We start from the raw sequence: 27,628 nt of genomic DNA on the forward strand, positions 1-27,628 counted from the left end.
TAACATAGAAATCAATATAAACATTAACATCATTATCATATGAGAATATGAAGTAATATATAAGAAGCACATTTCATATAAATATAAATTATTAAACAGTAAAATCTTCTTCTGTAATTTGCTACTGTGGCAATTTGTGTGTCTGTCCAGGATTTTAAATCACCTGTAGCTCGCAAACCGTTTCACCTATTGACTTGAAATCTGGTACACATATAGTACGTCACGTCTACTATCCGCTTTATGGGTGATGATTGTATTGCTCTTTTAATGTTTATTTTATTTTATTGTAGAATCAACTCCTATCTGCGCACACCAGGGCGGCCGTGGGCGGATGCGTATGGTGTATTCACTCCATGTTATCGTGCATTGCGCTGTCACTGGTATTTTGATAAAAGAATTTGAACAACATATAAGAAGCGTATAAATTATTAAACAGTAAAACATTAACATTTAAGAAGTAAAGTTAGATTAAGTACTACTGCAGTGCCCTCGGGTATACCTCATTTTTTGTTTGTCCATTACATGCTTAAAGGTATACATTTTTTGGTGTACCTACCCGAGAACACGCGACATATAACCCAGCGTGGGAGAAGCATGGATTTTAAACACGCGTTGAGTTCATCTGCTGGTCTCCCTCGTGGAATAACTGGTAATGTTTGAATAAAATCTACAGCGAGTAAAACGACATTACCTCCTATTTTTTTTGTTACGATCTCTGAGATGTTGCTTTTTTCGGTTCAAGGCTTCATAAGCTCTTTTATGTTGTATGGTGTACTTATCCCAAACTATCATCTTTGAATGTTGCAAGACTTTCGCCTTGTATGTAGATCGGGGTAATTACATTCATTGCATTCCTAGTCTGAATCACAATCTGATTGTATGGGTGGTTACCTGGCACTGTAGGGTTGCCACCCGTCCTTTAAAATACGGAATCGTGCCGCATTTGAGAATGAAATTGCGCGTCCCGTTTTGAATCAATACTGGACGGGATTTCTCCCGTATTTATTTTATCATTTTTTTTAAAGCAGCGTCTCATGCAAATCATCCCACACGCATTTTATGAAGATGCCTCCTTTCCTACTTTTGATTGGGTAATACTTGATATCATCGTTAGTTTGATTGGTCTTTTTAACTGTCCAGTGAGGAGGGCGTGTCTTTTAAGTAGAGTCTGGAAAGTGTTGGCACTGAGATGTGGCGTCAGCGCCAGAGTTGAAGCCCCTAATGTTGCGGTCAGCAAGTCGGCTAACATCCGCCATGTGCCGTCTTTCAGTTGCGAGAAGCAGATCATAGAATGGTTGAAACTGTTGCCCCTAACGTTGCGCCACGGCGTGTGGTTCGTTTATACCTCGTGTCTTCTCATTAAACTTTTATCTCGCGAATATGTTATTGCAATCCGCAGCGGGAGCGTTTCTATAAACTTAATTTAAACTTACGTTTTACACCGTGCTTTGTTTCCCTTATGAACATGCTTGAATGCTTCACTCGCTCCCTTCTCAATTGTTTAATTAATTTTTTGCTCTTCGCTGTTTGCGGCTCTTCCGTCATTTCCCCCTACTTCATTCTTTTATCTCGCGAATATGTTATTGCAATCCTTAACGGGAGCGTTTCATTAAACTGATTGAAAATAGTTTTGCATTTATCTTTTTAGTAAAAGGCGAGCTTTTAAGCCTGAGAAATCACCCCGTAAATGCACACGTTTAATTGCACATGTGTTAATATGTATGGTTACACAGTATTAAAAGACAGTGAACAACGTCAGTTACCTTTGTTCCCGCGTTTGATAAAAGGCGAGCTTTTAAGCCTGAGAAATCACCCCGTAAATGCACACGTTTAATTGCACATGTGTTAATATGTATGCTTACACAGTATTAAAAGACAGTCAAAAATTAACGTCATTTACCTTCCTTCCCGCGTTTGACTCGTGCTGTAAATCTCTTCCTTGTTTTTAGTTCACGTGATTACGTAGGAGGCGTGATGACGCGATACGTGACTCCGCCTCCTCCATTACAGTGTATGGACAAAAAATATGTTCCAGTTATGACCATTACGCGTAGAATTTCGAAATGAAACCTGCCTAACTTTTGTAAGTAAGCTGTAAGGAATGAGCCTGCCAAATTTCAGCCTTCCACCTACACGGGAAGTTCGAGAATTAGTGATGAGTGAGTCAGTCAGTCAGTCAGTCAATCAGTCAGTCAGTCAGTCAGTCAGTGAGTCAGTGAGGGCTTTGCCTTTTTTTAATATGTATAGATATATATATAGATATATAGATATATACATATATATATATATATAGATATATATATATATACATATATATATATAGATATATATATAGATATATATATATATATATATATATATATATATATATATATATATATATACACACACACAGATATATATATACACATACAGATATATACACACACACATATATATATACACACATACAGATATACATATATATAGCAAAATACCCGCGCTTCGCAGTGGAGAAGTAGTGTGTTAAAGAGGTTATGAAAAAAAAAAGGAAACATTTTAAAAATAACCTAACATGATTGTCAATGTAATTGTGTTGTCATTGTTATGAGTGTTGCTGTCATATATATATATATATACATACATATACACACATACATGCAGTTTTAATAACATAGAAATCAATATAAACAACATTAACATCATTATCATATGAGAATATGAAGTAATATATAAGAAGCACATTTCATATAAATATAAATTATTAAACAGTAAAATCCATCCATCCATCCATCCATTTTCCAACCCGCTGAATCCGAACACAGGGTCACGGGGGTCTGCTGGAGCCAATCCCAGCCAACACAGGGCACAAGGCAGGAAACAATCCTGGGGTTTTATCTTTATTTTATTTTATTGTAGAATCAACTCCTATCTGCGCACACCAGGGCGGCCGTGGGCGGATGCGTATGGTGTATTCACTCCATGTTATCGTGCATTGCGCTGTCACTGGTATTTTGATAAAAGAATTTGAACAACATATAAGAAGCGTATAAATTATTAAACAGTAAAACATTAACATTTAAGAAGTAAAGTTACATTCAGTACTACTGCAGTGCCTTCGGGTATACCTCATTTTTTGTTTGCCCATAACATGCCTAAATGTATACATTTTTTGGTGTACCTACCCGAGAACACGCGACATATAACCGAGCGTGGGAGAAGCATGGATTTTAAACACACGTTGAGTTCATCTGCTGGTCTCCCTTGTGGAATAACTGGTAATGTTTGACTAAAATCTACAGCGAGTAAAACGACATTACCTCCTATTTTTTTTTTTACAATCTCTGAGATCTTGCTTTTTTTGGTTGAAAGCTTCATAAGCTCTTTTATGTTCTATGGTGTACTTATCCCAAACCATCATCTTTGAATGTTGCAAGACTTTCGCCTTGTATGTAGATCGGGGTAATTACATTCATTGCATTCCTAGTCTGAATCACAATCTGATTGTATGGGTGGTTACCTGGCACTGTAGGGTTGCCACCCGTCCTTTAAAATACGGAATCGTCCCGTATTTGAGAATGAAATTGCGCGTCCCGTTTTGAATCAATACGGGACGGGATTTATTCCGTATTTTTTTAATCTTTTTTTTTAAAGCAGCGTCTCATGCAAATCATCCCACACGCATTTTATGAAGATGCCTCCTTTCCTACTTTTGATTGGGTAATACTTGACGTCATCGTTAGTTTGATTGGTCTTTTTAACTGTCCAGTGAGGAGGGCGGGTCTTTTAAGTACAGTCTGCAAAGTGTTGGCACTGGGATGTGGCACCCGCTGCAGTATGCGTCCCTTATTTTTTTGTATTAAAAGTGGTAACCCAACCTGGCAGGTAACAGTAATGTTTGGTCATGAAGTCGTCTAAAATCCGCCACGAGCCCTCTTTTAAGTGTGAGAAGCAGATATATATAGCCAAATTCTCGCGCTTCGTTGCGGCGAAGTACTGCTTTTAATTTTTTAAGAAAAGAAAACCTTTTTAAACGGATCGAAAATACAGTATACCAATAACAATTTGTTAAGGATCTGTTTTTTCTGAACCTCGCTTTTCACAGCTGTCGCGCTACGGCGTGTGTTTCGTTTATTTGACAGTATGTAGATCGTGGTAATTACATTCATGGCATTCGTTTTCTGAATCACAATCTGACTGTATGGGTGGTTACCTGCCAGGTAATGCTTGTGGTTGGTCAGGAAGTCGCGTTACATCCGCCACGTGCCCTCTTTCTGTTCCCAGAAGCTGATCATAGAATGGTTTTAATAGTTTACTTTCAAATAATGCAAAGAGTATGCGACATGTGTTTCTCCCTAATTCTGGGCTCATCAGGCATACACACTCACTTCATCCCCTCTCGGGAATCTAATCTCTATCGTCAGCGCCAGAGTTGAAGCCCCTAACGTTGCGGTCAGCAAGTCGGCTAACATCCGCCATGTGCCGTCTTTCAGTTGCGAGAAGCAGATCATAGAATGGTTGAAACTGTTGCCCCTAACGTTGCGCTACGGCGTGTGGTTCGTTTATACCTCGTGTCTTCTCATTAAACTTTTATCTCGCGAATATGTTATTGCAATCCGCAGTGGGAGCGTTTCTATAAACTTAATTTAAACTTACGTTTTACACCGTGCTTTGTTTCCCTTATAAACATGCTTGTATGCTTCACTCGCTTGCTTCTTATTGTTTCGCTCCCTTCTCAATTGTTTAATGAATTTTTTGTTCTTCGCTGTTTGCGGCTCTTCCTTCATTTCTCCCTACTGAGTTCTTTTATCTCGCGAATATGTTATTGCAATCCGCAACGGGAACGTTTCAATAAACTTAATTTAAACTTACGTTTTACACCGTGCTTTGTTTCCCTTATGAACATGCTTGTATGCTTCACTCGCTCCCTTCTCAATTGTTTAATTAATTTTTTGTTCTTCGCTGTTTGCGGCTCTTCCTTCATTTCTCCTTACTCAGTTCACAGTCTTTTCACGTGATTACGTGGGAGGCGTGATGACGTGACACTCAACTCCGCCTCCCACGGCCATCAAGCTGCCGTCCATTACAGTATATTGTCAAAAATGAGGTTCCAGTTATGACCATTACGCGTTGAATTTCGAAATGAAACCTGCCTAACTTTTGTAAGTAAGCTGTAAGGAATCAGCCTGCCAAATTTTAGCCTTCCACCTACACGGGAAGTTGGACAATTAGTGATGAGTGAGTCAGTCAGTCAGTGAGTCAGTGAGTCAGTGAGGGCTTTGCCTTTTATTAATTAGTATAGATACACATCCACATACATATATATATATACATATACACATCCACATATATATATATATATATATATATACATATACACATCCACATTATATATATATATATATATATATATATATACATATACACACACACATATCAACTTATATATACTGTACACATACACATACATACACACACACATACACATATATACATATACACATACATACATAGTGCGTTGTAACACGGGCTGTGATTGTTACATGGGAGGGAGACGACAAATCACAGCTTCCCGGTTTCTAATCGGGCCTGTGATTGGTGCTTTGACGGATGCCCAGATCCCACAGTATCTCCCCTTAGGAGAGGCGTTAGGCAAGTGTAATTGAATAGCGGTGCTGCAAGTTTAGCTTTACACCTGTTTTTAAGGCTTATTGACTGAAAGGGGCTTTCATGAAAAAAGTTAGGGCTTTGCTACAGGATACACCCTCCACAAGTTAAGGAAGTAAAAATAAAGGTTTATATTTCTGTTTTATTTAAACCTTTTAAGTTTGTATGCGGGCGGTATGGTGGTGCAGTGAAAGGTGCCAGTTAGGAGACCCGGGTTCGCTTCCCTGTGTCTGTCTGGGTTTCCTCCGGGTACTCCAGTTTCCTCCCACAGTCCAAAGACATGCAGGTTAGGTGCATTGGCGATTCTAAATTGTCCGTGGTGTGTGGGTGTGTGCGCCCTGCGGTGGGCTGGCACCTTGCCCGGGGTTTGTTTCCTGCCTTGTGCCCTGTGTTGGCAGGGATTGGCTCCTGTATTTAGGAAATAGCGGGTTGGATAATGGATGGATGGACATTTGTATGCATAGCCCCATTTGCCCATTTTCGTGTTTTTTCTTTCTTCAGTAATATTTCAGTAAACCCGGAGCTTCTCAGTTCAAATCCTGGTACTGACACCACTGTGCGACCCTGAGGAAGTCACTTCACCTGCCTGTGCTGCAAAAAACAAAAGTAATGTAACAAATTGTACCTCAGATGTTGCAAGTTGCTGGAATAAAGGCATAAGTCAAATAGATAAATATGTATTATACACATAGGAACTATTCATTTATTTTCAGTTAAGTCATCTGCAGCAAACCTTTATAAATGAGGGTTTCTCCTTTTTAGATAGTGCAAACTGTTTCTTCTTTATTGACGTTTTCTCTTGGAGAGCTTTTTTCATTTCATTGAAAATTAAAGCAGCAGCTGCCAAAATATGTAGCTTTCTTATTAATTTTTCAACATTGTGTAAAATAAATGTATAAAGTAACATAAAAGGTTTAAATACTGGTTATTCTTTTACACTAAAATATTACTACACAGATACAAAAAAAGTAAAATGGATATGTTCTTTTTCTTTAAGGAGATTACATATTACTGAAGAAAGAAAAAAAAAATTAAACAGCCAAATGGGGCTATGCATATGAACTTAAAAGGTTTAAATAAAACAGAAATATATATTTTATTTTTACTTGGTTAACTTGTGGAGGGTGTATCCTGTAGCAAAGCCCTAACTGTTTTCGTGAAAGCCCGTTTTAGTCAATAAGTCTTATGTGTGTGTTTATGTATGTGTGTATATATATGTAGATGTGTATATGTAGATATGTATATATATGTATATGTATATAAATGTTTATGTGTGTGTGTATATTATATATATAATATATATATAAATATATAAAAGACAGCAACACTTATAACAATGACAACACAATTACATTGACAATCATGTTACGTTATTTTTAAAATGTTTCCTTTTTTTTTCATAACTTCTTTAACACACTACTTCTCTGCTGCGAAGCGCGGGTATTTTGCTAGTATATATATATATATATATATATATATATATATATACATATACACACATACATGCAGTTTCAATAACATAGAAATCAATATAAATATTAACATCATTATCATATGAGAATATGCAGCAAACCTTTATAAATGAGGGTTTCTCCTTTTTAGATAGTGCAAACTGTTTCTTCTTCATTGAGGTTTTCTCTTGGAGAGCTTTTTTCATTTCATTGAAAATTAAAGCAGCAGCTGCCAAAATATGTAGCTTTCTTATTAATTTTTCAACATTGTGTAAAATAACTTTATAAAGTAACATAAAAGGTTTATATACTGGTTATCCTTTTACACTAAAATATTACCAAAGAGATACAAAAAAAGTAAAATGCATATGTTCTTTTTCTTTAACGAGATTAAATATTACTGAAGAAAGAAAAAAAAAACTAAAACAGCCAAATGGGGCTATGCATACGAACTTGAAAGGTTTAAATAAAACAGAAATATATACCTTTATTTTTACTTCCTTAATTTGTGGAGGGTGTATCCTGTAGCAAAGCCTTAAGTTTTTTCGTGAAAGCCCATTTCAGTCAATAAGTCTTAAAAAGAGGTGTAAAGATATTGACAATAAGCTACGCAAACCCACCAAGACATGGAATCGTTTTAAATCAAGGCGCGAGTCGAAAAACACCATCCCATACTATTAGTCAACGATTAACACATTTGTATATGTGTTGTAAGCATACAATACAACTGATAATATGTTGCGCTTATTTATCTGGTGTACCGACATTTTTGCGCGTTTAACGGCTGAAATCCAACGTGGTTTGTGCCCTTCAGAATGAAAACAGTTTGCATTTACCATTTTAATAAAAGGCGTGCTTTTAAGCCTGAGAAATCACCCCGTAAATGCACACGTTTAATTGCACATGTGTTAATATGTATGCTTACACAGTATTAAAAGACACTCAACAATTAACGTCATTTACCTTCGTTTCCGCGTTTGAGTCGTGCTGTAAATCTCTTCCTTGTTTTCAGTTCACGTGATTACGTAGGAGGCGTGATGACGCGTAACGCGACTCCGCCTCCTCCATTACAGTATATGGACAAAAAAGAGGTTCCAGTTATGACCATTACGCGTAGAATTTCGAAATGAAACCTGCCTAACTTTTGTAAGTAAGCTGTAAGGAATGAGCCTGCCAAATTTCAGCCTTCCACCTACACAGGAAGTTGGACAATTAGTGATGAGTCAGTCAGTCAGTCAGTCAGTGAGTCAGTGAGTCAGTGAGGGCTTTGCCTTTTATTAGTATAGATAATACTAATTACATAATACTAATAGTGCATTAATACTAATTATATAATACTAATAGTGCATTACCGATGATGTTTTCACATATATTGTCTCTTTCTTTCAGGTGTGTAATAGGAACCACAGCATAGAGATACATTGTAACAGGTACCACATACATTGTAACAGGTACACACGTTGTAAATGTAAAAAAGACGATCCTTGCGTGCGTGTTAACATTTGAATCTGATGACTGCATATAGCGCTGAACTGTACTATTCTATCCTCTGCATGTCCTGGAGTACAAAAGAAACAGCATACAGCAACATGTGGGGACTGGCAAGATCGGGGGAAAAAAACACGCAGTCACTGATTACAAACCGCAAGATATTATGCGAATTAATATGAATAATATGAATAATGTTGCATCCGTGCCACAAAGTTTTCCGAAATGTACTATACAGGTCATAAAACAAATAATTCCAAATATCATATATACCTACGTCTGTGTTTTTTTTTTTTTTTGACATCATACACCATAAGGTGCACACTAATTCAGCATGAGCAGGAACACTCAATTAAACTGAATAAAAAAAAAATCAAGTGACAGTGAGATATGAAGAAGGCAGATTCACCAGCGTTTGTGTGTCAGCTTTAATCCCTCCATATGAGAGAATGTCCAGTTCCATTGTCTCAAAACACCACTCACATCTCCAGTTATTCCGTTTCAAATGATAAATAACAGTGTTAGATCCCTGGGTGGTAGTATGTATCGTGGTCGTGATTTAGAGAGAATAAAAGTTAAAAAAATGGTAACTTTTACAAGTCCTATAAATGCACACCGTGTGTTACAGACGCAAACCAAATGTATGTGTGTACTGTATAATATTAACAAAAGGAGCAGCTCACTACTGAAAACGGTAAATATAGGAGTGAGTGGGGATCGAACCGGGGACTCTTGATTACAAGTCAGCAAATCTTACCGCTATGCCAATGAAGCTGTTGTCTACTCCTTGAATCTTTTGTGAAAGTGTTTACTTGATCTTTGGACTTCAGGTTTTATATATTATATAGTTTATGCCTACAATTTGTCATTTACTACTAAAATATGAAAAATGTTTCTACTTTAAAAATGTGTTTACACAGATTACTGTAGAAACGGAACACACATGAAATGCATGTGTTCCAAACAGCGATCTATTATTTCCACTCTAAAACTCCAGCACTTCAGACACTCCCAGATAATCAAACGAGGCATGAGCTGGGAAAACTTAGTGAACGTTCTGCAGCGGTGGGGGATGGAATAGCCGGCTGCTTGCTGCTTGTCTTAAATGGCACATTTAGAAGACAAAAGAGAGGTGAGAACGGTTTTAAGATGGGCCGGATCTACAAATTTTTTCGTAGACTCTGGTAATTCTAGTGTTAAACAGTTTGCAACAGAGTTCAATGCAGCTAGGAAGAGAATTAGTACCTTTAAATGTGAGGTCATGGTTCTCTCCTGGAAAAGATTGGCTTCCCTACAGGAAAAGGATTAGATGCTGCCCCAAGCAGATTTTCATCTATAGTTATCACCTGTCTGTAATTAGGAAAAGAATACAATCATAAGTACAAGAAGAATAAATAAAGTTTATGTGAAGGGTTGCTGGGCTCACTCCCCATTATAGGGTGAAGACCAATACAATAGATCCGAGTAGAACTACCCTTTTTATTCTTCCCCAGATTAAAAGGAATCCGCTCAGGGGTTTGTATATGTAACCTAGTCTCAGTCCACTAGGAGGGCAGACCTTGGGTGCATTGGAGGTATTATATCCCTCAGCAGTCTTAGAAGCATCTAGGTATTCTCCAGGAAGGACTGGGGAGGTCTTAGTCACAATCCAGTGGTTGAGTAACATTGCTATAAATTATCAGTGCTGCACACCTAGTTTGATTCATGCATTCATTGATAACCTTACTGTAACAACTACATCAGTCTCTGGCAGCAGATGGATTCTGAAATATCTGCGAAAGTTTGTGACCTGGGCACGGATGAGCTTCAAACCAATGAAGTCCAGGTCTATGGTGCTGAAGAAAGGCAGGGTGGTGAGAAAGTTTTAGTTTATTAGGAAGACACCCCTATTTTATCTATCTTTGAGATGTCAGTCAAGACTGTAGTCTCAGGGAAACAACTGCAATAAAGAAGATCACTCAGGAGGTTCAGGGATGGTTATACTCAGTAGATATGTCAGGTTTGCCTGGCAAGTTCAAGCCCGGGATATAACAACATGGCATCTTTCCTTGAATTCTCTGGCCTCTGTTGATCTACAAGGTGACCCAGACTGTAATAGAATAAGCTGCAGCTCCCCATTAGCATCTTAAATGTTTTTGTTTATGAGAGGGGTGTTGAAATACCAAAATCCTCAAGAACCAAAGATTTCTATAGCTGGCATCCAAGTCCAAAAAGGCAGGAAGTGGGAGGCTAAGGATGCAGTGGCAACAGCTAAGCACAACTTGGCACAAACTGTTGGCTGGGACTGTGGCAAATTAATGTAGCCTTACTTCTTGCCAATATGACAAGGACCAAAGGCAAGGAAACACATCACCTTGTGCAAAATAGGTGTGTGTAGGTGTAGAAGAGGTGCAAAACTGTTGGGCTGTAGGAATGCAGAACCATGGAGTTTGGGCCATGTGGGAGAGTGGTGTGGAGAGAAAGATCGTCTGTGCAGATACAGTATTTGGCAAGCAGAACCTCGGCACATCAGGTTCATAATCCAGTCAGCCTACCAAGCCCAGCCAAACTCTGGGGCAAAAGTGATGCACAATCTTGTCATCTTTGCCCCAAAAAAGGAATCCTGGAGATTCCCAAAATCATTGACAGTGGAGTAATATTGTTGGAGGCACAATCCTCTGATAAAGGCAGTGGCTTTTATCAATAACACGAAAAGCCATCACCTAGGCAAGTTACTAATATTCTTAGTTAGGGCAGAAGCACAGCCACTGAAATAAGAGAGAACACTAGGAGGCCTATTCACACTTGCTTCAGCCTGGCAAGTCACAGTCAATCTGGGGAGAAGACTCAAGTTCCCAGACACCACAGTGACAACAGCATTGAGGCCAGACATGGTTCTACTGTCTGAGGCTTCATGCCAGGTTATAATGATGGAACTAACAGTACCCTGGGAAGACAGAATTGATAAAGCCAATGAAAGGAAAAGGAGCACGTATAAGGAGCTGGTGCAAGAATGCCGAAGGAAAGGATGGAAAGCATGGTGTGACCCGATCAAAGTTGGGTGCAGAGAATTCGCTGGCCACTCGCTTCATTCTGTGTGAAACAAGTATTTTGCAGTTTGCAAGCGTGCATAAGGAATTTGTAGCCCACAATCTGTATAACTGTAGCCAATTCTTTTGCAGTGAGGAGGCTGCGTCAAGCTCCACATCTGAATAAAATATCCCTTACTAAAGTATACAAGTTTTGTGACAGGATTACCCTTTAATGGTTTTTCATTGTGGATAAGTAAAAAATGTCATGTTTTCTGTACATATTACCCTGGTATCTATTAATATTTTGTAGTTTGAGTGTTTAATTTGCCTTAAAAAGAAAAAAAGTAAATCATTGCAACATTCATGTCAAATAAGCAATAATAGACTTTGTTTTTTCTTTAAGAGTAGTCGGTATACACATCATCTTTTACATATGAAGATCTGAATTTGATGGTCAAGAGTTAAGTGACTTAAATGAATTGAAAACTTTGAAGGCATACTGATCAGTCATTCTGCATTCTGGCAGCGTTACACCTCAAAAATGGCACTGGAAATAAGAACACTAAATAAAAGTAGAAAAATATTTGAAGACCAGTTCTCTGTGTACAGTACATAAAAATAATTGGATTTACCAGTCCACATACAGGCAAACAAACACGAGGACTTTATTATCAGTGAAATGAGATATAAAATCATGGCAAAACAACAGGTGATAAAGTGAACTTTATATAATTGAAATGGTCTGAATTAAAAATCATTGATAGCACAGTGAATTGACTGGCTAATATTCCAGTTTTAAAAAGTATTCAAACACAAAAAACAATGGAGTATTAAAATTTGAACTTTAATACTGGATATACAGTTTTCACTTTGGGAATACTTATTAAATGTTACATGTCAGTTTTCAGTATGGAAGCATATATGAATCCTCTTCTTAACAGACTCTGCATTTTCCCTTTGCAAGATTACTCGAATCTGACAGACTCATTTCACCTGCTAAATTTTTCCGCTAAGGTGTTCACTTATTTTTTTTTTTTTAAAACATTTTATTAAATTTAATAAAAACAAATAACATTCCATACAAGCAAGTCAAAGTTTACAAAACTAAGTTCAAAGTATATAACATCAGTTACCCACTGACTTAAAATAGGTGGGTTAGGATTATTCCAGTTGAGCAAGATAAGTCTACGCGCCAATAGTGAAGTAAAGGCAATTACAGTTTATTTGTCCTTCTCCACTTTAAGCCCATCTGGGAGTCCAAGAAATGCAGCTGCTGGTGGATTAGGAGAGACTGTGACACTAACGCTGTCTAAAAGGCATTTAAAGATTTTGGTCCAAAATTATGTTGATTTGGTGGAAGCCCAAAACATATGGCCCAATGAGGCTGGAACTTGATTGCAACGTTCGCAGGTTGGATCTTGCCCTGGAAACATTTTGGACAATTTTAAACAAGATGGATATGCTCGACAGATGATTTTAAGTTGAATAATTGTATGCGTTGCACATATGGAGCTAGAGCGAATTCTGCCCATTGCTGCCTTCCAATTCTTTTCTGAAATGTTGAGTGATAGATCCTTTTCCCACAGTAGTCTGGGATCTTTGAAAGGGAGGGACTTTAAAATGCTTTTGAATATTACAGAAATGCTGTCTGAGTCCTTCAAGACTGATCAATATTTTTTCTGGAATAGAAGCAATAAGGAAATTTGGGCAGGTTTTGTTTAGCAAAGTTTCTAATTTGGAGGTAGTGAAAGAAATGTGTTGTTGGAAAGTTAAATTTGGAGTGTAATTGTTCATAGGATGTGAAGATATTGTCTATGTACAGATCTCAAAGTGATTTAATCCTGAATGTTTTCCAGACATTAAAAACTGCATACATTTGAGAGGGTGGAAAAAGGTGGTTATTGTGCAGAGGTGCCACAGATAAAAGCTTCTCTATCTTGAAGTACTTCCTACATTGGTTCCATATTCTGAGTGAATGAAGCACAATTAGGTTGTTAGTATATTGGCAATAACTTGTATTTACTGGGGTACAAGCAAGGAATATAAAGAAATATTGCAGGATTTTATTTTTATTGCAGACCAAGCCTGTGTATATTCATCTATTTGTGTCAATGTGCAGGTTTTTATAGCTTGTATATTTGTCACTAGCTAGGACTATGAAGAGTATCTTAACATCATTATTCAGAAGTGAGATTGGTCTGCATGATGCACATTGTAATAAGTCCTTATTTTGTTTAGGAAAAACATAATTAATGCTTGGCGAAAAGTTTGAGGTAGAATTTTATTGTGTCTAGCTTCTGTAAATGCTGCTAATAAAAGCGGAGCTAACTTAATTGAGATTTCTTTTATAAAATTCGGCAGGGTAGCATTCAGGGCCTGCTGCTTTCCCACTCTGAAGTGAGTTTATAACGTCTAGTAATTCTGAGATTGTCAGAGGTTCATCCAGTTCCTCTGCAATGTGGGTATCTAGTTGTGGTATCTGTAATACATCCAAAAACACATTAGGTTGTATTTTGTCTTCTTTAAACTGAGTAATATAAGGAGTTATAGTATAGTCTATAATTGTGTGCTGTGTTGGTAATTGCTGGGATTGCATTGCGAACTTCCTGCTTGTGGATTTGTTGAGCTAAGATTTTGTTAGCCTTAGTAATGATGTCTTGATTAAGAAAGTGAGTTGTTCTGTTTCTTTTAGTTATCAAGAGGTTGAGTTCTGTATTCAGAGCCCATCTTTTCCTATGAAGTACCTTTTGGACACCTGGAATTTTCTTGATCTATTCTGGTAATTTCACTAATTAGGTGTTCTATTATTTCAGTCCACATTTTCACACTTAGTCTAGGCTGGATTATATTCTTGTCTCTCAGTCACTGGCATCAGCTATTCACTGACTTGAGCTTTGAAGTGGCTCCCCTGTCAGACTATTGATGTGTTATCTCTTGCCTTTACTCCCTAAGCGTGCCGCAAGATGGCACATTATTATGTCTCTGCTCAAGAATACTGATTTATGTGATAAAACTGTCCTCTATGTTGGACAATTTTTTAACCATTAACTATAACTTTGTCAGTAACACCACTTATGTCTGGAAGGCTGTTAAAGATGGAGTTACTCTGCTGGTTTAGCAGAGGTATCTTCTCTTCAGAAAAATAACCCCTGTGTCAAACATCCTGACCATGAATCCTTAATTTTCAAGTCATTGATTAGGTCCCTATACTCCTCCTCTTCCCCACTCCTGATGCAGCCCACGATAGCAGTGTCATCAGCGAACTTTTGCACATGGCAGGACTTCAAGTTGTATTGGAAGTCCGATATATAAATAAATAAATAATTATAATAATAATTATAAATAAGACAAAGGCCCAGGAGTGTACAAATTACTGCCCAATTTCTCTGACGAATACAGATGCAAAACTGTTGACTAAGCCTTTAGCAAGGTGACCAGAATCTGTTACTCACACATCAATTAATCTGGATCAGGCTGGTTTTACCAGAGCATACCAAGCAGCGGACAATGTCTATGTAGTTAACAGATTGGGTGCTTCATGCTAAATTGTACTATTTTTAACTCGACGTGTGTTTAAAAAATGACTTTGGTGTGAGTCTTCATTTTGGGCTAATTTTCTTATAAAGATAAAAAATGTCTTTTTCACTTCCACACTCTTTTAGCCTATGAAATCACCTCTCTTTCTTTCTAACCTAAGACGGTAAAATGTCACTCAACCCTCTTTATTTAGCGTTTAATTTCACAGATTATTACAGTTCATTCAACCAATGATCTTGCAATTACAGCTACTTCTACTCATTTATTGATGAAATTGAGCATTGCATTAGGTATTAAACAATTACGGCTAATAAAACTCTGTAAACAAGAAAAGAATAAATAGAGTGTCCAAAACAGGAATGCAGAGGTGGGATAACTCCAGTACAGAAACAATTTTCACGGTAACTCTACTACTGTCAGATCACCTTTTGTAAACTTGTAAGAAAAATATAAAAATATTTTAAAACTAGAAAAACATATTGGAAGGGTATGGAAGAAAATCCCAATCTAAAATAATTGATCACTTGTGTTCTTTGACACAGTATAAAGGGTTAAAGGCTTAGCATGGTTTGTAGGTAATCCATTCTTATATAAATGACATATCTCTCTATTACAATAAAAAAATCCTGGGATAAGACAAGACTTTTTAACCTGGGACGAGACGTGACTTTTTCAGAGAGATACTTTCACGTCCCGCAAGACAAGACTTTGTGCCAAGAGATTTAACTACGCCCGGGGACGGAAATAAAAGACAAAGAGTAGATGACAAAGTAGAATGTCATAAAGAGGTTCAAAAACATTGGCGCGATACATATGCAGAGCAGGTTAGTGATAATGAAAGTACTTAAATTCGAAAGTCTCAAAAACTTGATAGTAAAGATTACATTAGTGCAAACAAACGGAAATTATTACTCGGTGAAATAACGGAACAGCGAAAAGAGATCGAAATTTAAGTCAGAGACTTGTAGAATGTCTAATTCGTGTTGCCATTAGGGATAAGTAGTGTTTCTTCCCAATGAAGAGGTGTATCCGTGAGAATTACAAGATTTGTTGTTTGGCAAAAGTGAATTCCACTTAAGTGAGCGGCAGAGACATGAAGTGGCTAGCGCATAACGCAGGCTGGGGGGTTGGCAAGCGAAGTGAATTATAATAAAAATAACTATAGCAATACAGTTTATTGAAAAGATGGTTCCTGTGTGAACACAATGTCTTGTGTTTCAAAATGCAATATTTGTAGTAGTGGTGCTTGGGATTAGATACATTTCTCTTAAGGAAATAAAAAGTTAAAGGTTGCTTCCATGCTGAAGAGGAAATACGGTAAAACACAAAGATTTGGTGACACACCTGTTAACTTCTTTCCTCTTCACCATAGAAATCATCCTTAACTTTTTTTATTTTGCAGCTGCACGAAAACACATTCTTTTACTAATTCTGTTACGTAGTACGACCTGAAAGGAAAAAAAATAATGCAACTAATATAGCCAAATTACTCCTCTTAATTTTTTTTTTTTTAACCATTCATCCCCACTGTGTAAACAATACACCTAATGATTGTTGTCTGACCCTAATTGTTATTTTTGTTATGTTTGAGACTGCCATTCTGTGCTCAGTTTTTGATCTGAGGGGTCTGATTTTCTTATGTTAGTAGTCTCTATTAACACCCCTTGCTTCCACATATTTTTTTTACTTCTAGACTTTTCTTCACCTCATTTATCTGTTATACAGCAGAGACTATTTGCATTACATACAGTCACTGCTAACGCTGCCTTTACCTCTTGCAGGAAATCTCCCGATATTTTCTTTTTGTATTCTTTATTTCATTTGATCTTTTTTGGCTGTCAGTGAGGATCAATGGGACATCCACGTCTTATACTCATAAATTGACTGATACAGTACAGCTGGTCCAAGCACGGATGCCCCCTGGTCCTGTCCACAACCGTAATCCTTAGCTTTTCTTCTTCTTAATGAAGTCAGTGCTGGGCTTTTCCCCTTGCCTGCTGGTATACATGTGCATTTTACCCGCATTGCTGTTTTTCTCAGTCTAAATATGGCAGGGTTGGTTTGGGTTGGGTGATGTTATGGGGTGGGGAGTGACTGGGATTGCAGAGCATTGGGCTTTATTTAATTCTTGTTAAAATGGCTTATATTCTTCTTTAAAATGTTGACTTCTGAAATTTCAATAAAAATTTGATTACAAAGAATGCCATGCCCTAACAAGCAAATGCTTGTGAAAATTACAAAGTATACAGAATGAATCAGTTGTGTAACACAAAAAAGGAGGGAAACACTTGTACTCAAATCACTACTTGGAGCACTGTATAAGCAGCATATAAATAATCAAGTTTGCACTTGCACAAAACCATTTCAGCTCAGTGAATCCAATCTGCTCTGTTTGAACAGTTTTCACAGCAATTCTTTATGACTGAAAAAATGGATAAGCAAGATCAAACATGAAAAAAAATGTCTGAAAGCTCAATGGGCAGCTTTTATCTCACAGAATGGGAAGCAGCAGTTCATAAATGAGTCATGACAAAGAAACAAGTGAACTCTGCAGAGAAATGCATTTTGGACTCTGTTTTAATTAGAGTGCAGTACACCCTTGAAATTCACAAGGGTTTCATTCATAGAGCATCCGCGAATTGTAAAAAAGTGAAAATTATGGATGTGGTTAAAAAAATGCCTATTTGTATAGTTTAAACCCTAAATATGCCCCCAATACACTTTAATTTCATTTCAAACTCAGCTTAATACATTACTTAAAAAAAAGAATGTAAAGGTAAACCCATATACTGTACAGTACAGTACTGATATGTCGCCCGCAGTGCTAGAATGTAAAATACCGATGTTGCCGCTATATGTACTTTAATTCATGCAAGCGCATTTTCATTGCCAGAAGCCTTAGACGGTGCAAGGTGTTTTGATGCCATCTTGGGGCTTTAACCCTTAAACTGCCACGTACTTGGGGATTAATGCATCCCTGGACGCCAAATACTTTGTTGCTGCACTTTAAGTAAATGTCACAATTCACAAAGAAAAAGTGAAATTTTAATAGAACACATTTTTTTTCATGCAAAGAGCATCACAATTACTGCAACACTGATCATTTTACACACTGCCAATGAACTGTAAAAACTATTTAAAAAAATTACTGGAACAATATGTAGAAGGTGCAACTAACACCATTGATGAAATTCAGTAAATCACTGAGCCAACTGTGCTTGAACTGGCTGTATGCAAGCACACAGAGGTAAACGCTGACGCCGGCAGGCTATTCTAGTAGCGGCTCAGTCCCAGAGACAGTGAGGCTGCAGTGCTGCAGGGGCCAGCAGTGGTCATGAGCTGGCTGCTCAACGAATGTACAACACTCACTAATCAGCTCCGGCGAGCTGGTACATTCCACTGAGAACCGACAAGAGCTGGTTGCGGCGTTCAATGAATGTATGTCGCCGAATATACTCGGCTCCTACTGCTGGCAAATGGCACTGGGAAATGACTATAGCCAGTTGGAGTGGTTTAAGGATTAAGAAGAACAAAACGGAAAACACGAGAACACTCAGCTGGAGATGCGTCACAGTGCAGCAGTCAATCAGCAGCAAGGAGAAATGAATAACGCTGTAGTGGTCCGGTGCCGCTAAGATTTACACTGTTGAGAAGATGGTGATTTATTTATTTTTATGGTGGTGATTCAAGGGATGCACCCAGCCTTGACCCGACCCGCACGCACTCATAACAGAGACAAAAACAAAGCAAACCGGTAATCAAACAGCAAATAAAGAATGAAATGAAAACGACGATACCACCCCTGTTCCCCTTATGACGATTACAGTAATCCATCGCCATATCGCGCTTCGACTTTCGCGGCTTCACTCTATCACGGATTTTATATGTAAGCATATCTAAATATATAATCGCTGCTTCACGGGTTTCTGCGGACAATGGGTCTTTTTACTTCGTCAGTTGGTTTGCCCAGTTGATTTCATACAAGGGACGCTATTGGCGGATGACTGAGAAGCTACCTAATCAGAGCACACAGTTAAGTTCCTGTGTGATGATTGGCTCAGCGACGGAGTGCTGCATTAACCAGGAAGTCTCATCTCACTCATTCAGCATTAACGTGCTCCTGCTACTGCTTCAGGGGCCATGTCCAAGCGCCAACAGAAGATGCAAATGATTGCAGAAAAGGTAAAAGTTTTGGATATGTTGAAGGAAGGGAACAGCTACACCGCTGCAGGACACCATTACGGCATCAATGAGTCCACGATTCTTTTTATTTAAAAAGGAGGAAAAGCATATAAGATCTACGGCCGCAGTGTCCTTTAACCAGGGCGCAAAACGAGTTGCAAGTGGACGTGATAAGGCTGTAGTCTGGATGGAATCTGCTTTAGGGATTTGGATTGAAGAGTGCTGGAAGAAGAACAACAGTGGTGCTACACAGTCGCCTGAAGAGGCTCCTGTAACGCTATCCTTTGTTGTGCAGTAAAATTAAACTCATTGTTATCGGACAAGTCGTCGTGTCATTGTTGGTGAGTAACCATAATTAATTATCTACGTACAGTACTTATTACATGTACATAGTTTAGTGTCACTGTACACACATTTTACTGTATACAATTTTTCTTGCATTGTACGTATTTATTGCTGGTGGCCTGTCTGTCGTAATGTCTGTAACATATGTGATATCGGAGACGCTCGATATCTTTAAAATAATATTTAGGTTTTACTGTATATAAACTGTGTTTACATCCATAATTTCAACAAATCTTACCTAATATCTAAGAGAATACAAAGGGTTTATGCTGTATAATTGTGCGGGAAATGTTTTTAATAGTGTGGGAGAGTTTATAAGGGCTTAAATTATATAAAAAGAACCATATGAACATATGGTTTCTACTTCGCGGATTTTCACCTTTCGCAGGTTGTTCTGGAACGCAACCCCCATGATGGAGGAGGGATTACTGTATACATTAAATACTACAAAGCACCAACAAAACACACACAGTAAAGTCCATGAAAAACGACAACAGATGAAATGTAATGATGGAGATAAATATTCCAGAGATCCGCATGTTGAACGGGAATGTAAAGATGGTCCTACCAGTAGTTCCTGAAATGGTGAAGACAGGTGGATGGGTTCAGGAGCACTCCTTTCTTCGCATGATAGCAATGAATCCACTTACAGTTCTCATGTACACAGGCAGAGGCAGACAATCCAGACCCTAACCACGAAACAATCCAGGACAAAACGAGTAAGCACAGGTAACCCAACAGAAGGCAGGCAGAGAGACAGGAACTTGAAACACAAATTACAAAAACTTTTTTTATTCTTTTGGTCACCGGTCCCCGTTTTAAAAGCTACACTGACATCCTTTGACTCCAACAGCCCCTGCATTCTCAGCAGAAGACCAATCGGAGCCATTGCAGGGACTGCTGGAAGTTACAGTTTCAAATTCTAGTACAGTACGCTCTCGGATTGTCTATTTTCACCATCCCAAGCTGCGTTTTCCTCTACGGTTGCTTCCTGTTCTCTCTATAGTGCAGTACTGCCACGAAAAAAGCCATAAAAAATTGCGGAGGATATTTGTGGTTTCCTTTAACAATTATTAGTTAGGTTCGAAGGAAAAATCCGCAAACGACTGAGGCCGCGAACCCTGAACCTCATCTTTGCGGGGGTCTACTGTACATACAATATAATTCAGTTTTTTTTTCTCTCAATGCACAAAGACAGTCACACTAAATAAGGGTATGCGTACAAACAGAAAATAATTGCTATATGGGTAATTTAAGTCACAGCTCAAATTATTACATTAGGTCATTAGGCTTAACAAGAATAAGTTATTTGCCTAACAGAGCTTGTCAGTCCAATTCTCATAATTTCTCCAAAATAATATTGAGTTGAGCTTTGAAGATCTTTAAAGTCCTACTGTCTTTCATACTATCTGGTAACTTATTCTTTAAGCTTTTATTCCTCTGTGTGAAGAAAATTTGTCTAGTATTTACTTTAACAGAAACAACTGTGACACAATGCTGCCTTGCAGCTCCATTAAGGCAAATTTGAACACCACAGTTCTATTGTCAAGTTTCTGTGGGTTTTCCCTATGTACTCCCACATTTCAGTTTTGATTTAAGACTCTAAAACAGCCTTATGCAGGTGTGTACTTAAATATGCTGTGCAGTTCTGGGTATACAGTAAGGCTAAACTAACCCTGGATAAAGTGTTAGTCTATTAAAAGTCCAATCGAGCACACATCTACTCTTGTCTAGATTAAAATCATAAATGAACAAAAGACTATGTCTAAATGTGAAAGGTTTTCTAATGTACAAAAAGTCTCTAATGTTTAGAAAGATTACCTTTGCAAGCTTAACAACACCTGTAACCTAATTCACCTCCTCTTATAAAGCCAGTAATATGAGCTTTACTCATTAAAATAAAACAGACCACCTAATGAGCATCTGTTAGCAGAAAAGCAGCAACCTAAATAAAGCCTGCTATATAACCTGCACCGTTCCACATGCAAAAAAAACTGCATATGCTTTTACAGTACTAATGTAAAAGCAAAGTTTAATTCCATACAAAAAAAAGTTCTGATCAATTCCCTGTTTTAAAATGACACAAACACTATCTACTGAACATCTTTTTCACATCTAAAGAACATAATTTCAGCAACAGATACTGAGGAAATTTGGGAAACTTACCACATCTCTGGAAATAAATTCTGTAACCTCAAGTGCCTCCTGAACTAGTAGCACACTCTAAGTGAGTGCTGAACCACCAGATTGGAACTGCGTTGGCAGTAATTAATGATAACATCTGTGCAGAGTAAAGATGACAGGGTAGATTGTGCTCTGTAGCAACAAAGCAGGTACAAAATCAATTCTATCCGTCTCTTCTGATAATCTCACAGCGTGTACATTTATGACCCTATAATTTATTTGCAATGCACTAGAAGAAGGTGGGTAACTTCATGCCCCACCTCTGTCATCTACATTTCTGAAGGGCATAATCATATCTTTGGGTCTGTGTCTTCATACAATTCCAAATAAAGTTACTTTTTTTCTTTTTTAAAGAATTTAATAAATTTGAACTCAATGAAAATTTTAAAACATCCATCCATCTTTTCTCTGTTCAAGGTTTTCTCAGTGTTATTCAATGTTTTTACATTTAGTTTACTATTATGCTGTGCATTCTATGGTATAATTAACTATTTTTGTGTTTAAAAATCTTTAAAAAAATATTTGCATACAGTTCATATGGTCTTGAACGGATTAATTGTATTTACATACAATCCTATGGGGGAAATTACTTCAGGTCACGACCAAATCGGGTTACGACCAGACTTTTGGAACGAATTACGGTCGTGACCCAAGGTTCCACTGTAGCCAACTGTCACTGTTAAATATTTTTTTCTGATTTGAGACATTTTAAAGGCTTATCCAGCTTGGTTATGTATTATGCCTGCAACTGCCACATGTATGTTTTATTTTAAAAAAAATCTTTACTTATAGGGTATTCTCTTCACATCCCAATAAGTAAAACACATATTGTTCTCTCACAACTCCAAAAGCCTGGGTTTGAATCCCAGGCTCTGTGTTTCCTCCCACATCCCAAAGACATGTAGTTTCAGTGGATGTTCTGACTTCGCATAAGACAAGTGAGTTTACAACAAGATGGCCTCAAGCCTTTTCTAGATCTTGTTACTGCCTTGTACCAGATGCACATTGTGATACAAAGTAAGTGAAGTAAATGGATTGATGATAACAATACTTTAAGTGCATTGTAATTCCACCAAATATCAGAAACTAGTAATGCCTAGTCTAAGAAAACCATTTCTTCTGCATCATGTATTAAAATAAAAAAATGGAGACAAATCTCCCCCAAATCCCTTAAAACAGCAGTTCTTAAAATTTCTTTTCTTACAACCTAATTTTGCCCTTTGCATGTCTTCGTGACTCACAATCACCACAGGGTGTTATCCAGGAGATTCATGCCTCCGGATGGAACTGGTCCCCAGGGAGAATAGACGTTGATCGTCATCCCTGAATTTCCATTGGAGAATCACTGCTGACTGTCGTCTGGTGGGATTGTTTTCCCCTTGCAAGCGGTGACCCATCACAAGGCTTTCTGCTAACTGTTTGCAACACTTTCTAATTTAGGACTATTGTAATTCACAACTCAGTGCTACCCAAGTTCAGACATTAGCTGACCCAAAATGGGTCGTGACCCATAGTTTAAGAAACACTGCTTTAGATGTTTGATATAGGAATGACTTTACAAAAATTAGTAGTTTTAAAAAGACAAAAGAAAAAAATCAGTATTTAAAACAAATCAAGACATGGTGATTCATTAATGTTTCAAACTAGTCTCAAAAGTCCATTATGAAAATTGACTCTACCACTAACAACTTCAGAGAGCAGAAAATAATGCTAAATACTATACTAGATGCAGATCTCAAAATGGCTTTCTACAGTACATTAGTTCACCAAGTCACAAAGGTCAATGGAGCTTAGTAGGATTCAGTGAGGCACAAGGAAAACTTTTTGAAAAGGAGAAGCAAATATTCAATGAGCTAAATAAATATTTTAATATTTGCACAGGAAAAAGAATATATGGAATGCTCTAAAAGATGTACAACTAAAGAAAAGAAACCACTTATTTGTAAATTTTTACTAAGCCTTTTGTAGCAATAAGTTGAGACTATAGTATTACCCAATTACTAGAACATGGCAAATGTGATTTACAAAACTGCATTTCAAGTGTGTCAGTGTGCTGCAAAGTATAAAAAGTACAGATGAAAGAAGAATGTTATACTTGGGATACGGTCATTAATGGAGTCCCACAGGCCTCTGTGGTCAGTCCTGTTCTGCTCTAATTTATATTAATGAAAGAAATTCACAAATGACACTAAAATTTGAGGGACAGCAATGACGATTTAAAGACCAGGACAATGTTAAAAAAAAGTAAAATAATTAAAAGATGCAGCTGAATGAAGAAAAGTGCAAACTGCTACACATATCACACAAGGATTATAAATATAAAATTGAAAAAGACATAGAGAAAGCCACTTCTGAAAAGGTTTTGTGGCATTTACACTGATACAACATTCCTTAACTAGATTGTGCGCAGAAGCAATTTCAAAAGTCAAATAAATACATATATTACATTATTAAAAAAAATCAAATGTAAGTCAAAGGGTATTATCTTCAGGCAGTACAAGGTACTATTGAAACCACATGTGAAGTACTTTGTACAATTCTGATCACCACCCTACAATAAGTCAAAAGGTAATAGAAGATATGCAGAAATGAGTAACCAAGTGCACCCTAGGATTAAACGGCATACCCTCCTCTTAAAGGCTCAGGGAATTAAACCTCCTTATTCTTGATCAGAGAAAGCCCCATGGGGACCTAAACCAAACCTTCAAAATTCTCAAACATTAAAAAAAAAATGATCCAACAGATTTTTAGCTACTAAATTGTGTAGTCAAGGACAATCAGTAAAATTAAGGAGAAGAACATGCAAGACAGAATCCAGGAGCTGCTTCCTCATATGCAGTGTCATGGGAATCAGGAAAAAAACTACCAAGTCATCTAGTTTAATCAGAAACCTAGAAAACATTTAAACTATAATGATGAGATATTAGGATACCTTAGATATTAGCTAACCAACCAAGATCGATGAACTGAATGGTCTAATTTATCAAACTTGTTATTGTGGTGGTTGCTTCTTTAGAATCTCATACTTCAACTGCTTAATCCCAGAACGCAAAAAAAAAACTTATCTTCTGCCATTGTTGCCATAATACACTCTAAATCTATATGATGCTAGATCAGATCACACAAACTTAAAATACAGATGGACTAAATTTTGTGAGACCTTTATTCCAGTTAAGGAATGCTTTAACCATTTGAAAGTCACAATAACTTCATATAAAATTGAAACATTGAACATTTAGACTCACGTTCAGCCTTTCCTAAGCAAATAATACATATATCAAAGATATTATGCTTAAGCTTTATAGGAGGCTATGCTTAAGCTTTATAATGCAAGTTGGGAAAAGATTAGTTTCCCCATTGTTTCCTTCAGGCTAGTTGTCATCCTAAACAAAATTTCTCTATCTGAAATATTATTAGCAAACATATACTTTTTAAATCTACACATTCATCAAAGTACCCATTACTTATTAATCAAAAGTTCTTCATCATGCTCAGAAATATTGAGAACCAGGACCTCTGATAACTATGTCTTTATACAGTGTTGCAGTCTTATGAAAAGACATAACCTAAGTAATTAAGATAAAATCAAAGTTATGTACTAAAAACTCAATTCCCCAAAGCAAGAAAACTCTTTAAAAATTTTCATTAAGCTTTTATGCTTGTATTTTGTGCAGTCATCTGAAAAGTTCTCCCTCTGAGGCTCCACCAAATAATTATAGAATTCAAACTAATGCCAAAAATCTAATCTTGCATTCAAGAGATATAGTTTTGAAACTATTTTTGTTCAGCCCTGATTGCAGTTCACTAATACTGGTTTTCACTTTACCCTCGATCAACTTAATGACAATTGATTCTTGCATCAGTTAAATACATTGGTTTGTTTCCTTATAGAATATTCTGTAACCTGGAGTGTCTGCACTTTTCCCATAATTTATTAAATCTGACTGAGAGTATATGTGTGTGTGCAAGTATGCTGTGAAACTGCGTGGTGCCAGAAAGTGGGAATGAAAATCCACAAAAAGTACCCTTAGCCTGCCACCTCCAGATGGATTTTAGATGCTTTCCTCAAGTTTGTATACTGTATGGGTGTCCTCCAGCAGTGTAAGTTTCTATTACATTAAAAAACAAAAATTAATTAAATGACACTTACCAAACTTTTTTGATTATCTTATTCTCTAGAGAGTCACTCAGTGCTTCACTCCCTAACTCAAACCCACTGGCACCACTACAACTGAATTTAACAGTAGCCAGCCTCTTCTCTGCCTACTTTTAACCTCCCCTCTTCTCTTTATAATCACAATGTAAATAATTAGATTCATATCACTTGGCCATCATAACAGTCACTTAAGCTACCCCTGTGCTCTGCCAACAAAGCATTAAATCATTCCCATGGCTGCTATGTTACTTATAAAGTCGAACAGGGACAGAGATAAACCACATGTTTTACTGCAATGCATATTAATTAAAGATTAAGCATGTACACTAGAATAAAGTACTACTGGTCTGGGAACAACCAGACTAATCTTTGTAAAATTCATGTAAATGAAGACCACGGTTGTGGAACAAACCTATTAAATAAACCAAACACCTAATCAAATAGACACCCATACTTAACTGTAATGCAATATGCCTTATAAGAGCCACACAAGCTCAGGTTCCACTGTCCCTTGCACATGGCCATTGGCAACCTGTTGCTCTTTGTTATTGAAATAGCAGTTCCAACCAGAGACAAAGAAAGGGGTCTCTCTTTGAACTGCCTTTCCCAAGGTTTCTTCCATTTTTCCCTACTAGGTTTTTTTTGGGAGTTTTTCCTTGTCTTCTTAGAGAGTCAAGGCTGGGGGGCTGTCAAGAGGCAGGGCCTGTTAAAGCCCATTGCGGCACTTCCTGTGTGATTTTGGGCTATACAAAAATAAACTGTATTGTATTGTATTGTATCCAAGAATAATACACAACACTTACAGATCTTTCACAAAGGTCTAGCCAAACCCATCTTGTATGATAAATAAACACTGCAGGAACTGTATTTTACTAAACACTAACTGATCAAACAGTGATGAAATAATCACCACTTACACACCAAAATGCTTTTGGCTTGTCTAATGAAAGAGTGGAGAAATACAAGTGACACAAAACTGCTCTAATATACAAAATACTTGCAAGGGATTCTCAAAATGGATATGAAATATCAGATAGGGCTTGATCAGGTAAGAGGCTATTTTGGTACACCTGAAAAGCACAGTTTGACCTTGCTTTACAATAAACAAAAGGCAGAATTAATACCTTTAAGGTTTTACTACATTGCAAGAAGTATGCTATATATACTATAATAAGTGCAAGGCATCAAATAGGTTCACAAAGGCTGAGGTAGGGAATTAAATGGAGATCACAAGGGTCTAATGAAAAGTCTTACTTCTGACCTAAAGTAGGCAGCGAATTATCTTTCTTAAAACGAGTACAGCGAAAGACATCACAGAGAGTAAGGAGGGTGGAAGATCTTGGGAAAAGCTGAAACTTCAATAATCCATAAAAGATATTGTAAGGAAGGGTTGGGCAAGGTTGCCTTTTATTTTTAAATTTTCAATTCACCTTCCTCTTCTTTTTTCATTTTAAACTCATGTGATCTTACCTGTTTAGCCACTCATGGTTAGTCTTGTTTTTCACATTAATATTCAGAGTTTCTTTTTCTGTAGAGGTAAAATTCTTCCCTTCACTTTACACTTTTGACAATGCAATTGACTGGGTCCACTCACCCTCGGTGGATTCCAAGTCACAAGTAGACTCACA

General features: G+C 37.3%; 1 protein-coding gene across 2 annotated transcripts in view; it reads right to left on the minus strand.

Annotated features, from left to right (window-relative positions):
• Positions 1 to 27,628, minus strand: part of st6gal1 (ST6 beta-galactosamide alpha-2,6-sialyltranferase 1) — a 136,889-nt gene that overhangs the window by 86,008 nt on the left and 23,253 nt on the right. Inside the window, exon 3 of one of the 2 annotated variants that reach the window (XM_051925218.1) lies at positions 9,831 to 9,935. The exons of the other annotated variant lie outside the window; for it this stretch is intronic. Coding sequence (XP_051781178.1) covers positions 9,831 to 9,848 — 18 coding nt within the window. The 5' untranslated portion in view covers positions 9,849 to 9,935. The remainder of the gene's footprint in view (positions 1 to 9,830; positions 9,936 to 27,628) is intronic. 2 annotated transcript variants of the gene reach the window in all.

This window comes from Erpetoichthys calabaricus, chromosome 3, assembly GCF_900747795.2.
Source record: "Erpetoichthys calabaricus chromosome 3, fErpCal1.3, whole genome shotgun sequence".
Lineage (NCBI taxonomy): Eukaryota > Metazoa > Chordata > Cladistia > Polypteriformes > Polypteridae > Erpetoichthys > Erpetoichthys calabaricus.